This window comes from Alligator mississippiensis, chromosome 12, assembly GCF_030867095.1.
Source record: "Alligator mississippiensis isolate rAllMis1 chromosome 12, rAllMis1, whole genome shotgun sequence".
NCBI lineage: Eukaryota > Metazoa > Chordata > Crocodylia > Alligatoridae > Alligator > Alligator mississippiensis.
Window position 1 is genome coordinate 61,941,337 of NC_081835.1, and position 14,252 is coordinate 61,955,588.

Consider the following 14,252-nt stretch of genomic DNA (forward strand, 5'->3'; position numbering starts at 1 on the left):
TCCTCATCTATGGATGGCAGGAGTCTTGGTGGGAGATGGGTGGGATGAAGCGTTCCCTCTTGCAGGTAGGTCTAACCATGCCCTGGTTCGTGACTATTCATCAGCTAGACCCACTCGGGTAGAGCCAGAAGCAACACTGGTGATTATCTGCTCTCATCATCGGCGACCATGGGCTGCAGGACTTCCCTGAATTAGCTCCTGCATCCAGTTCAGCGGTTGTGAATGAACTGGAGCCTCTCAAAAAAACACCACCATCCACTCTTGATTCAGGAATAGCCGATGGGGGAGAATCTCTCATTGCCCTCGGTAAGGTCTTCCGATGGTTAATTATCCTCCCTTTTAATAACAGGCACCCTAATTTTAATCTGAATTTTTTCTGGCTTCCGTATCTGGTCATCACGCATCTGTGTGATGGATTCAATAGCCTGGGAAATTTTTATTTGCCATATAGGTGCTTAGAGAGCACGATCAAGTCACCTCTTCAGCTTCTCTTTGGTGAGTTAAGGAAATACAGAGAGCCCTGAAATATCCTTAGAAACCTCCAGCGGATGCCAAACCACACCATAACTCTATTGCAAGATTGCAAGAATGCTACCCCCCTGCCATGTATTAAATCACATAGTTAGGCCAGAATCTGTCCTCAAGTATTTTGATGCAAATGCAGAGTAAATCCTATTGACTTCAGCAGAGTTATCTTGGATTCACACTCCAGAAACTGAGACCAGAATTGGACCCGGAGAGTAGAGGGCTTGATCCAGAGATCCATGACGCCAAAAAGAGAAACTCCCATCACTTGAACGGCATTTGGATCAGGCCTGGAGGATGCAGTCATCACCTAAAAAGCTGCGTCTTGGATGCTGGAGCCTGCACAGCGGATTGGAAAGCCCCAAACCTGCCTCGTGCCAGGCAGTCAGTCAGGCTGATAAGGATAGGAAGAGAAAGCCTCCCTTTCCCTTCCAGCCTCTCCCAACACATGTTGTGTCTCATCACTTCAGGCCTCCCCTGAGATGACACGTCCACACAGAGGAGAAGAAGCTGTTTGAAAGAATCCGTGAATTCGTGACCGAGCAAAATAGCGGCCGCAGGAAGGATTCGGTTGTGGTGGCGGTTGGCTTCTCAGACGGACGTCGCCTATTCTCCATTGGCATTTGTGATGCTTCCATGAAGACCGGGACACATTTCTCCAGCGTGGGATAGTCTTATGTCTCTCCCCCAGTGGAGTCTTGTGTCAAATCATTTTATACCCAGAACAAAAGACAAGGATGAAGAGCAAAACCCCGGTTGAGCCGTGATAATAGGAGGCATGGCTGCATGGTACTAGGAATGATAAACTTGCAGATTGGAAAATTAGGAGTCAGTTCACTTCTCTGCTGTGTTTCCTACACGCCCTCCTAGAAGTCAGTTAGGGTAGGTGTGAGGACACAGATCCTCTGGCTATCTTGATGACTGGGAATAGGTTAACCAAAGCAATGCAGAGCTCCCCTGGGGCTAATTTACCCCTTTGTCTGGCTGCACCTGAACTCCTAGCCGCAGTGGGGAGCACAGCATTGCCCTGCCCTGGTGGGTGTCATGAGGAGCAATGCACAAACCATGGAGAGTTGCTTGTTCCCATATTGCAGAAACGGATCCGAAATCGCAGCTTGCCAAGTGCCAGGGTGGAGGCCTGCCTGGCAGGCGTGTGCTTCGTAGCACGTTTCTGCAAGTCCCACCATCCCCTCCGCCCTTCTTGCTGCCCCTGATGGGGACAGGGAACGAAGAGGACCAGGAAAACAGAAGGGAAGGGGAATTGCTTGGCATCTGCATGCGGAAAAGGAAGGGGAGTGTCCTACGAAGCAGGCCTATTGCTGGGGTGACCTGTAATTCATCCTCTGAGGATCCTTCCCTTCAAGAGATAATGCTAAAAGACAGCCTATAAATCCCCCCGGTAAAAGCAGCCAGGCTGCGGTGTCCTGGTCTTCATCATCCCCAAGCCCGACCTCACAGCCAGGAGCCCTCCCCCAGATAATCACTGCAAATCATTTTCTCTGCCGCGAGTCCTGAGGCAGCATCTTCCTCACGCGCCAAGATAAGGGCTCTCCCCACGGAGGTGGGCGGAAAGGAATCTGCCTGCCCATTAAATCAACCGGGAACGTGGTTTACAGGGCTGGCTTATTAGACAGCGGTGTCAGCCCTTCGTGGGTCCTCGGCTTTATAACAGGATTAGCCGCTGTCCCTTCCGCTGGTTGTAATGTGAACCTGGGATCTGTGTATTCATGGAGGCATGATGTCATCCGGCTGCACGGATTAATTGCCCAGGTCAGCTGCCTACAATGGGCTTGGCTCTGTGCTGCTGACTCTTGTTCCACAGCAGGGGATCAGAGCACAGGCCTTTGATCTCCGGAGACCTACCTTGAGCTCCCGGGGTGCTGGCGATTTCAAACTGGGTTAATTCGGACTAACCGCTCGCCCAGTTGCACCTAACAGGGTGCAGCTGGCATTGCCTGCAGGATCTGGATCCGAGAAGGAAGGACCAGCCCTCCATTCAGCTCCCTCCCCAGAGGTGAACAGTGTCCGCAGAGCTCTCTCGGATAGGACGGGGCCCCCGTGCAACCTCCGAGGCCCGTGCTAATGAGCTTTGCAAGCTGATTATGTCTGCTTTTTATTGGATAGGGTTGTTGTGCAAAGGTCAGGTAGCAAAGGGTTGCAAGCCAGGATCAATTTGAGGGATGAGGACTGGGAATAGAAAGCAAGTGTGGAAAAGCCAAGGGCTTACAGGCTTGGATGGAGGTGAACCGACAGCTTGGTAAGTCCTGGGCCTGTAAGGTCAGGGTGAGGTTTATTGATAGAGCTATGTGGGACACTGGGTCCTCAGGTGGCAGCTGCAAAGGAGGTGCAGGGCTGGAGCACACAGTCTTCCCGATTCACACATCCCCCCTTCCACCGGGGAAAGCAAACCCGCTCCAGACGACTCGCCTGTGTCGTTTCCCTGCATCCCAGATCCGAGTCCACGTGCACGCGCAGCACGCGCAGAAGGGGTGGTTATTCTCTGCTCGAACGTAACCAATCTCCTTTGCTTCCCTTTGTGCAGCTCAATTCTCCGATGAACCCTGTCAGCAGCTCAGAAGACATTAAACCGCCCTTGGGGCTCAATGGGGTCCTTAAAGTGCCAGCACACCCCTCAGGAACCATGGCCTCCTTCACCAAGCACATATGTGCCATCTGCGGGGACCGATCTTCAGGTAAAGCCTGGCGCCTGGCTCCGAAAATGCTTTACGGGGGATGCAAAAGGGTGGAGGAAGTGGCCCCCAGGGGAGGATGAATCCCTGTCCTTGGTCTTGGTTTGCCCATTTGGACGGTCACATGCCTTGGTTCCCTTAGTGCTTCAGTTTTGTCTGCCATATCTCATCATCTGCCCTTCTTCTCTGCTTTGGGCAAAGCAGGCAGCAGGTTCAACTCCACTGCCTGGGCCTGGAGAGCTGAAGGGCCCCTGTTGGCCCTCATGCCAAGTGGGGATGCTGGGAGCAGTTTTTTGAGACTTAATGGGAAGTAGGTAGGACAAATGAAGCCTCTGGGCATGTCCTGTCACCTGCGGGCACCCTCATCACAGCACCCGGAGACACTCCAACATGCTCATTTGGCTACCTTGAGGCCACGGGGTCCCTCTCTCCAGCCCTATAGCTCCAAATCCCATACTAGACAAGCCAGAAGGGAAGGAGGGAGAGGAATAGGGAGAATAGCCGGGTGTCCGTCCGGTGGGCCCAGTGCCCAAGCAGCCTGCCTGACCTCTCGCTCCTCCGCAGGTAAACATTACGGGGTGTACAGCTGCGAGGGCTGCAAAGGTTTCTTCAAGCGCACGGTGCGGAAAGACCTCACCTACACCTGCCGTGACAACAAGGACTGCCTGATCGACAAGCGCCAGCGCAACCGCTGCCAGTACTGCCGCTATCAGAAGTGTCTGGCCATGGGCATGAAGCGAGAAGGTAAGGGACGTGGAGCAGCAGCCTCCAAAAAGCAGCCGCGGTGCTGCAGGTTCAGGCGATTCCTCCATGGGCTGGCTGTCAAGTAGAAGCTCCCTCCTCTTGGTATCCCTACAACATAACTGGCACCAAAGCAATACTTCAATGCAGGGCTGAGCCTGAGTGCAGCCAGTGGCATGTGGCAGAGATCTCTCCAGGCAATCTCTGCTCCGAATCGTGCTGTTGGCTGATACCTAAAGGGTGGGTTTGCTCACCTCTCTTCTGTGTATTTTGCCCTGGCTTCACAGCTGTGACTCCACTGGCCCCAGAAGTGATGGGGCAGACAGAGACTAGCTTACACACCAATAAGTGGGCACGATGGAGGCTAGGCTGTGAGACGCACCAGGTCCTGAGGTTGCAGTGAGAGGTCTCCTGAGATAGTGGTGCCACTAAAAGTTGGCACAGGGCAATAGATGGCGAGGCTAGATGGGTGCCTGAGAGCAGGATGTTGCTCTGGGTGACTTGCTTTGTTCTTTCACCATCGAGGAAAACTTGTGTGAGCTTCTTCCCTGCCAGATTGCCACTTCCATCACTAATAAGCGGCAGCCACGTCCCTGGATTGTTCTGCGTAGGTAGCATCCAGCTGGGCACAGTGTCATAGCAATGCACTTTCCTTTTTCCACCCCAGACCTCAGAAAAGCCAACACCACAAAGGGATGCAGCGAAAGAAGGCTGAGCAATGTGAGATATTGCTGAGTGGCATTTGCTGATGCATTTTAAAAGATGCTTTTCCAATTCTCAGACGGCCGTAAAGCCTGTAGGAAGGGGTGAGCTTAGGGCTGGCTTTTAAGGTAAAAAGCTTTTGGATTCGATTTATTTTGGATGACTAAGATTGCCGTCTGGGTCAGCCCGTTGTTTTATATGCAGCCTGATCTGAAATGACGTTAAATCTGGGAAAATGGGACACTGTCGTGTTTTTAAAAAAAGCCATGTTATCAGCTGCTTTCCCTGGGGTGCTTAGATTGATCTTATTCTTTCGAGTTTTACAATATAGCTCATTTTTCATTGTTTCTTTACTTTGCATTTTGCACTGCACTTCGCACGATAGTGAAACTGGACTGAGGAACAGCATCTGTTAGTAACTGGATTCTCTTTCTGATTCCCACACATGAGCCTGGCAATGTTGTGCTTGGGTTTCCAAGACCAGAAGCCAATCTTTGAACCCACTGGAAAAAAGCAGTCATGCAAACATGTTTCTGCTGCAGTTCCCTCTCCCACTCCCCACTTGAAAATGAAGTTGGGCCTAAACCTCCTGCCAGCATCTCTCTAAAGCATCAGTGACTGGAGCATCCTTATGACTGCAGAGTAACTATGTGAAAATGGCCCCCTAGGTACCGCTCCGCTCGCTGGTGCCTTCTCCCCTTACATCTTCTGAGTCACGTCTCCATCTGCATCTTCTGAGACATGTCCATTCCCCTCTTTGCTGCAGAGTCGGTCTAAGCTGCAGGAGAGCCGGGCTACAGACCGTGTCTCTTGGAAGAACAGTTAGTCTCGTCTGGAGCACTGATGAAATAGGGCAGTGCTGGAGCCGCGTCTTGCGTCTAACAAACCCTGACAGGCTTGATTTACGGGGTTATGTAAGGACCCACACATGTAGATTCTTCAAATGTCAAAGCCATCTCTGCTCGAGACGCTGGGAGCTTCCAGAGGCGAGCAATTAAAAGGGCATTCAGAAGGGGCGAAGTGGGGGGGTAGCTCTCCAGCAAGACCGAGAGTACCAAATTCCCAAAGGGTCCCTTCTCCTCCCCTAGCAAACGTAACCCTTTGGTGCCTGGAGTAGAGATTCAGGGCGGGAGGCTGTCATGGGCTTTACTTCAAGAAAGACTAAATTTCCGACAGATGTTCTGGACGCTACACAAGGGCGGTGTTGTTAGTCCATTATTATTATGTGATACTAATAATGCAGTCACTGCAAACAGTCCTTTAGTAGTCCTGCCATGTGGCAGAAGCTTTGTTCGCTGTTACGGCAGCTGATGTTGAAGGCTGTTGCTGCGGCATTTCAGGCAGGAAGCCTGGCGGGGTTTGGGATGGGAGCCGAAGCAAACCACCCCCCAGATTTTTTCAGAGCAAACAGGAGCTTCCAATTGAATATGACAATAGCTTGGCTGCTCCTTCTTCTCCTTTTTATTGCTCTTCACCTTGCCGCCCCCCCCGATCATGTTGGTTTTGAGGTGTGCTGGAGAGTGTTTTTGAGGCAGTGAGTGCTTTGGCGTTTTAACACAACTGTCGGGAAGAGGAATATCCTCCGCTCAGCTGGGAACGGGTTTGCCCCTTCCCACTGCCGGCAGCAGGAGCAGGTTTCATGGCACTGCTGTGGCTGGGTCCATAGGCAGGCTACAGTCCTCAGTCAAGGGAAGAGGACTGCCTGCCTTTTCCAGGGAAGGAAAAGGCACGGAGCGTCCCCCCGTGTCCTCTGGCAGGACCGCGCAGAAGGTACATTTCCCGACAGGCGATGGAGAGCAGGAGAAAGTGGTCCACGCCCCGAATCAACCTTGCCTCCCATGCAGGGGTGACTTGAGTGCTGGGAAAAGGATCAGACAGAGCCACGAGCCAGCACAAACATAGCAAAACCAGCAAGGGATGTGAAGGAGATGGAGCAAATGGGGAGAAAAGGCCCTTGACCTTCAGATAGAGCATGCTGGCTGTGGACAGTGCCAGGTACGCGGGGCAGCCGCTGGTCCCATGGGGCCGCTTCCTCTTGGTATCACATGTTGCAGTAAAAGCATGATAGGGGCACTTGCAAGGATGTGCCACACCATCAAGTCCCATCAGTAGGAAGACAGGCATCCATTTGCAGCCTCTCCCTGTTGTAAGGAGGTCCTGTCGAGCTAAGTCTGCTCTCCTTACCCAACTTTCCCTCTCCCCACCCAGATGCACGGTCACAGTCCGAGCGGACCGGTCCCGTGCCCATGATGCTGTGAAGAAAGCAGCTTTCTGCAGAGAGGCACGGCTGCGCCGTCAGTGGGAGCATGATGCTGTCAGAGACCATTAGCGGTCACTGGTGGATACTGGATTTTGTGCTGGATAAAAGGTGCTAGTCGTGGGGGTCAGCACTATGATGTGGACTCACTGAGCTGTCTTACCAAGAGGTTAAAGGTATCTTTATATTCAGCAAAGGTGCATGCTATTCTGAATAGAAATACAAGATTTCCCCAATTTTTGTTTTTTTTATTAGCCATCAGTTTGCTGCTGAAGGCTGCAGTTGTCTTCAGGAACGTGAAATATTTTTACTGGAGGTTGGGGCACCTCCTTCTGTATGGCTTCTTAGACAAGCCAAGTCAGTATTATGGAAGAGATACCACCAAATGACTTCAGAAATACAGTATTGTGATGGATGTTGGGATCACTAAGGGAAAAAAATAGGTGAAGATGACCTAGTAAATAAATCTGTGAAGAACCAAGTGAACTAAACATAGCAAAATCCTCCTGATGTCAGCAGGTAGCTCAGGTGCTTAGGATGACACAAGGCAAATCAGCTCAGCATCTCTTGGAAGTCTGTTCCTATGGGATCCAACTCATGGATGAGCAAAGGGAAGATGGAGAAATAATACCAAGTAAGATCCTCAGGGCTCCTGGTGTGAATGATCAGCTGCAGGGCACAAGTACCCTAGGCAGAGAGAGGCGGTTGCAGGTGGACCGAGCAGTCCAGGCGTCAGGGATCCTCAGCACAAGAATAATTGGTCCTGAATCAAAATGCTGCCCAGTGGTTTTGGTCCCTGTTATTTAAGGACTTGCTCTTCCCTTGACGATGCATTAATGGAAAGGTGCTAATCTCTGAATTTACAGCTTTCATGGGAAGGAGCTGGGCCAGCAACGGGGTTAAGGATGGAGAATCCTGGCCTATGCTTGACTCAATGAGATGAGCATAACCCAGACTTGATGCCTGCTATATATAATGTGCCTGTTTCCAAGCAGGAAGGAAATGAAGACCTGGCATGGGGGTGTCTCTAGGAGCCTGCAGGATAGGTGGCTTGGGATGGGGCCAGAATTGAGACGGGTGGAGGTCCTGGAGGTGAGTGAACTGGGGCCCAGGAAGAGCTTAGTGGGATGAAGGCCAGCAGAAAGCCCTGCTAACAGGGTTCTTGGGCAGGCAAGAGACTTGTATTAAGTTTAATAAGTTGAATGCACCGTGAAGGACCAAAGGACCCATTTTTCTTGTGCCTTCGTTCTTTAGGCTCCCAGAAGGGGAATGTGACCGGAAGTGTGGGCGTGCATATATTTCAGTAGAAAACCAGGGGGAAAACTGAGGCAGCAGTGTCACATCCCAAGGAGGCAGATACTGCTATAGCAGACAGATGTAGATGTGGAAGAAAAATCACCTCTGGGAAAGTTCGGTGGTTTGGGGCCTCGGCCGTGGACCCACAACTTGTCCAGGGGGCTCTGGCTCTCTCCTTCTCCCTGTTGGCCCGGCCGAGCTGACACCGTGTAAGTCAGGTGACTGTTAAATTCTTCCAATTAGGGCAATTGCCTGGGCAGCGCCACTGTAAAACTATAGGTCCATTAATTAATTTCTCAATGGTGGCAGAATTCCCGAGGGAGCACATACAGTACACTGGCCGTGTGAGGACTCTATTAATTCATTTTGATTAACATTATCACAGTGAATACCAAATGAATTCATAATGATCAGCCAGTTATTTAAAAGTGTGACAGATGGGATCTGCATAACCATAGGAGTGCACTGGTGCAGGGCTAGCAGATCTCAGAGCGTGGGGTGTATGAAAAGGAGGGTTTGGACCGGGTATATTGAATCCCAGTGTGTTGGTGGAGCCCTCTTTGCACTCTTCTATTCCCAAATTTGAAAATTCCCCACGTACGGCGAAGACGTGTGCAGTTAGCAACCTGATTTGCCCATGCGGCGGGGAGTTTGCACGGTCAAGGAATCAGGTCCGTGCACACCTGGCCCCCAGCGCAAACACCTGGGGCAGTCTGCACTCCTAGGTGCAATAATGGTGAGCAGAACAGATGAGCATTTTGTTTCTTGTGTAAAAGAAGTGCGTGTGCACGCGATCTTTCCGAAAGGTAGCCTCTACTGCGGCCTCGCTCTCTGCCACGTGCCATTCCCCACCTGAGACCCCCGCACAACTCTCTTGGCCGACTCTTTACCTCCCCCTCCAGCACCAAATTCCTCCACCTACTTCCTGCTGCCTCTTCTTCCCACCTCGTCACCACCTTTCCTTTTATGTTGCTTGCCCGGCGTAACTTGGCATCCGACCCAGTATCTGAGCCATTCGCCTGCGACCTGAATTCCCTTGATAACCCTCCGTTTCCCCAAAGATCACCAGCATCTCTAGTTTAGGCTCCGGACCTGGGCCGGTGACAGCATGATCTGGTTTCAGTTGCCCGTGCTTCTAATCTAAGCATACCCCATTTTCTAATGTCAACAGTTACGTCGTCTTACTAATAAACCCTGGGCTAGCAGCCTTCGTTCCATTGCAAAATATGTTGCTCTAGAGACCCAATTTATAGCTACTTAAATAAATACCTGATTCCTGTCAAAGAAATGCTTTTCCTGTAGCTCCAATGGTATTTATGTGTCATGGATGTACAGTAAAACCCTCTTACCGAGTCTTCCAGCTCGTGCAGAAATACAAACCAAAACAAGAACTGTAAAACATGTCCCAAGCGCTGATGGAGAATAATGCTATGACCCCAGGAATGAATATGGGGAACAAGAGAGACTTCAGCCATATCAGTAAATGAAAATCCATGCAAGAAGAGAGAAACCCTATTTCATAAATGGCTGAGGAGTGAAAGAAGCTTATTTAAGGCAGCTGGGAGCGCGTGTATGAGAAGTGAGTCCCTCTTTTGAACTGTGCTTAGGAAGGGAGAGCATATGAGAGGTACTGATGTAGATCAGGTTGGGATGGACCCAGGTAGGGAAGGCCTATTCATGCTCCAAGCAGCTTTTAATGACCCAGGAAGGATTTGCATCCAGGAGTGGTTCATGTGTCAAAGCCAGTAGAGAAATGCGTGCACTAGCAATGCGGGGAGGTGAGAAGAAGGAAAAGGTCCCAATTACCTGGGCTGTGGGCGCATGTTAGACTATCCGGCTTTGCTTAGGAGATGGTATTGGTCTAAGTGAGGGGAAGGGGAGGAATATAGAAATGCCAGATATCTCTTGGCATTGAAGTCTCCCCTCAGGGCTTCCAGCTGATATATTTGAGAAAGGTCCTGATGCCAGTTCTGATGAACATGCCTTATTGATTCTGGCACCCAGAAACAGTGATAACTCATTAGCTGAAAGCATTGTTCGCTGTAGAAATTACTGCCAGCTGCACAAGCCTTTGTTTCTGGTGCGCTGTCTTTGCTAAATATCAGATATTCACCCAAATAAAGGTTGCCAGCTAAAGACCTGGAGTGATGCGGGGAGTACTTTTGTGGCCTGGGTGTTTGTATCCCAGAGTGTAAACCTTGTTGTGCATGTCTTGGTGCATGGTGAGAGAAGTCTGTCCTGAATTGGGAAATGCTCTGCGGACCCATACGCAAGTGGGGACCTTGGTGCCAGCCTCGGGCAAGGAGACTCCAGGGATTGAAGGAGCAACTGCTCTTTGGAGTACTTCGGTTGCTGGCGAGAGCGAGTCTTTGTGACTCAGTTTCCCATGGCAGATAAACACAGGGGTAGCTTAGAGTGACCCCAGGAAGTCAGCGAGGCTATCTGTGTTTTCACCACCTGAATGGGGCCCGTTGCTTTTCCAGAGGTGAAGCACAAGATATTCTTCTCCTGTGGACCTTCATTTGGTGCTGGGCTCAGGAATGCAGAAGGCTGGGTAGATATGCTCCTTATAAAGTAAATCAGAGCTGTATAGCATGAGCTTTCATGTGATACATCAGCTGCATCTGATGAAATAAGCCCTTTGCTTATAAAAGCTTTGCTTTAGTTAGTCTATAAGGTGCAAATCTACCCTGACTTCTGCTTGCCTCATGTAGCTAATGACTTCTGAAAGCCAGAGGGAACCAGTAATGGTTTTCTTATCCTGAGGCAGCCTGGTTTTGATGTCCGATACAGCAACCAAGGGGTGCTCTAGTAGGTCAGAAGACCAGGCTCCTTCTGGACCATGTATCGCTATAAGGATTCATGAAGTGGGATGGAGCTTTTGCACCCCTGCCTGTCACGCCTTTGCCACTGGGATGTGCATCTGGTGGAGAAAGCGGCTCTGCTGCCTTTCCTGCACCGTGGAGCTAAACCAGAGAAGTGCTTTGCTGATGAACCTGGGTCAGAACCCAGCCACGCGGGAATGCAAAGCATCTGTAGCAGACAGCCAAGTTGCTCAGTGCACGTTGCTACCCCGTGTCCCATCTAGTCCTGGAGAACGTGTTGCAGCCGCACAGAGCGAGCAGGAAATACCAACGGGGAGCCCTTTCTCATTCTCTCCCCAGCAGCCCTGGGAGAGCTCCCAGTGTAGGCTTTGGGAAATGCATGAGCCCATCCCCTCCTCCATCACCCTTTACTTCACTAATTCTCCTGGAAGGGCATTGAGCTGATATACCTATTTGGTGGCACTGGTGGCTTCTGATAGAGCAAGAGTTCTCCTATCCTGATATCCCAACTGCATGAACTCTGGGGACCCACCTGGTACCCCAGCAACGTGACCTTTGGGGACCCACCATCACAATTCATGCTACAATATTAGTATATGTGCATGTGCCTCAGGGGTGCTCTGGGTACCTTACACAGTAGACTCAGCCTGTGGCACCAGCTCCTCTTCTGGCAAGCTTCAGCCCCTTGCTCTGACCACTCAACTAGGCAGTTCTGCTTCTCCGGCTGAGACCATAAATATTCTCCCCACAGTTCCTGTCTACGGGGTGAATAGGAAACCCAAGCACCAGTCATGCACCGAGTTAGGTTTTATTTATCCAGATCAACGTGCAAATTAGGATGTGATCCCTAGGGTGCTGTCAGCATGACAGAGAACTGATGCTTAGTGCGGTGCTTTGCGGACCAAAGACACCCCCCTGTCCCCGACTAATTGGCTTATCAATGGACTCCCCTTCTTCTCTGCATTGTCTTGTAAGTCGTATTATTATTTGCTCGGTGTATTGTGCTGCCCCCTCCCCTGTCGTTCCTCTCCCCGGAGGACTTGAGCTTGTGATGTGATGCAGAAAATGACTTCTTTCTGTCCTGCCACCATCTCAGTGTGGGTTGCTTGGTCCAGCGCGACCAGACTTTTGCTCTTGCTTTATCCTAGAATGACTTGGAGCGCAGCTCCTGTCACCACACGGCTGGCACTGACCCGTGTCTAATCCCCTTCCCCTTGTGCCATGACTATGCATAACCTCCCTGTGCATCACACGCTCGCAGGATACCCAGAGCAGCCCACAGCAGGGCTGTCTCCTGTAGCTTCGTTGAAGTGGCAGCTGGCATAATTCGGGAGGAGGAGGGGCAGTGGGGAGCAGGAGGAGGCTAGGGAGAAACGGGGGATTCAAGTTTTCCAGCACATTGTTCCAAATGAATGTAAAAACAGGCCAACATCCATATCCTCTTGCGGGAGCAAAGTTCAAGAGAGAGCAGTTATTTTGAGGAGCGATTTTGGAACGCAGCACTCTGCCCCTCCGCTTAATGAGCTCCTTTCTCGCATCCTTTTAATGACTTGCCTTGTAAACCCAGCAATTAAAAACCAATTCAAATTGAAAGAGACCCTGCACCTCAATCCGCTCTTGTCTGTTATCTCCCCCACCTGCATCCCCACACGACCCTTCAGTAGTGATGCCGTTCCCCTTCCACCGTGCCGTTCATTCGGGGTTGAATCGTTGGGTTACTTGTGCGGGGCGGGCTTCCATTCCTGTTTGAAAGAGACTGCTTTTAACTTGTCTTTGTCACTGTGATGGGCTTCTGCATCATTGCAGACTCCCATTTTTGTCATTGTGAGGGATTCTGCATCACTTGACGGCCCCACGTTGACTTTCAAATTAGGGACCAAGAATGGGGTCACAAGCGAGTTCTTGCATCTTACTTGTGGGGACAGTTCCAATAAGATAAAGCTGTCTTTAAAAGAGGCATAATCGCTCAAAAGCCCCAAACCAGGTAGTCTGGTCTGAGTTAATTCACTGAGACAGCTCAGTAAGTTTTAGATGCACCAGGACCTCAAAGACCCCCGAAAGTTTAAAATTCATTAGAGTAGTTTTCCAAGAGCTTCTACATGCTCAATAAATGGCTAATGGGTATCAGGACCCAGTGAAATGCAGATCTTCATTCATTCTCCCCCTCAATCGCCCCATAATTAAAGCACGCACCCACTCCCAGACGGGTCAAAGGGAGTCTTATGGCCTGGCCGCGATGATGCTGTTAACGACTCATTTTCAAGGGAACCATTCTGAAGTCATGGGCTTTGGGTAGAGATGCTCCTTACTTGTCAGGCTAATCCTCCGGGGCCTCAGTTTCTGCTGGCTCAGAGCCACTGTCAGGAGACACAAGGCAGTAAATGTTAATGCAAATGCTGCATTTTTTTAAATTCAAGTGGCTGTATGGGAGTAGAGGCTGGGGTGAGGTATCTGTGTGGGTCGGGGGAGACCTGGTTTCCATTTCCACAGATGTGCTCTGTAACCTCAAGCCTGTGACGGAGTCCTTCTCTGTGACAGCGCCCCATCAGTACAATGGGGACTGTGACCCCCAGACACCCCGGCAAGGGGGGACTGAGTGCCTCCAAAAAAGAGTGATGGCAGTTTCCAGAGAGGATGCCCAAGCTGTTTTTTTCCCCTTATGGTGGATCCTTTTTCTACCACAGAGCTAGTGACTGGGGTAGGGGCAGGAGAGGCTGGGGCACACTAGGGAGAGACCAGGGAGGTGACATGCCCGGGCAGCGGAGATGCGTGCATGCATTTGCACAAACCCAACCCCTGCCAAATCCTGCCCCCCACGCGCCTGCACCCCTCCAGCCGAGCGCAGCTGTGCAGAATTTCTGCAGGGCCAATTTGTCTCCGGTGACATTTTGCTCCCGGGGGGGCAGCTCCGCTGGAAGAAGCTCCCTCCGACAGGAGCAGCAGGGTGGCCTTCCCTGTCTGCGCGCTGTAGCTTCAGGACTTTGCTGAGAGATGCACCGGACTTGACAGTCGCTCAGACGCCCGAGCGCTCTGGGCCTAAGCACAGCCGTGCTGGCTCCCATGCACAAGGTTAAACTGATTGCCGAATGGGAGGTCAGCATTTCCCCCCACGGCACGGCAGCAGGGACTGGGGATTTTATCAGGCTTTGAAAGCAGGGCTGGACTCCTCTGTTAGGACCGGCTGGACTTACTCCAGCTGTGTCTCCTCCGACACCA

At 51.2% G+C, this 14,252-nt stretch overlaps 1 protein-coding gene across 3 annotated transcripts in view; it reads left to right on the plus strand.

The window, feature by feature from the left end:
- Positions 1–14,252, plus strand: part of RXRA (retinoid X receptor alpha) — a 194,199-nt gene that overhangs the window by 131,263 nt on the left and 48,684 nt on the right. For all 3 annotated transcript variants that reach the window (XM_006261955.4, XM_006261956.4, NM_001317143.1), the window contains 2 exon segments: positions 3,068–3,218; positions 3,780–3,959. In XM_006261955.4, coding sequence (XP_006262017.1) covers positions 3,068–3,218; positions 3,780–3,959 — 331 coding nt within the window.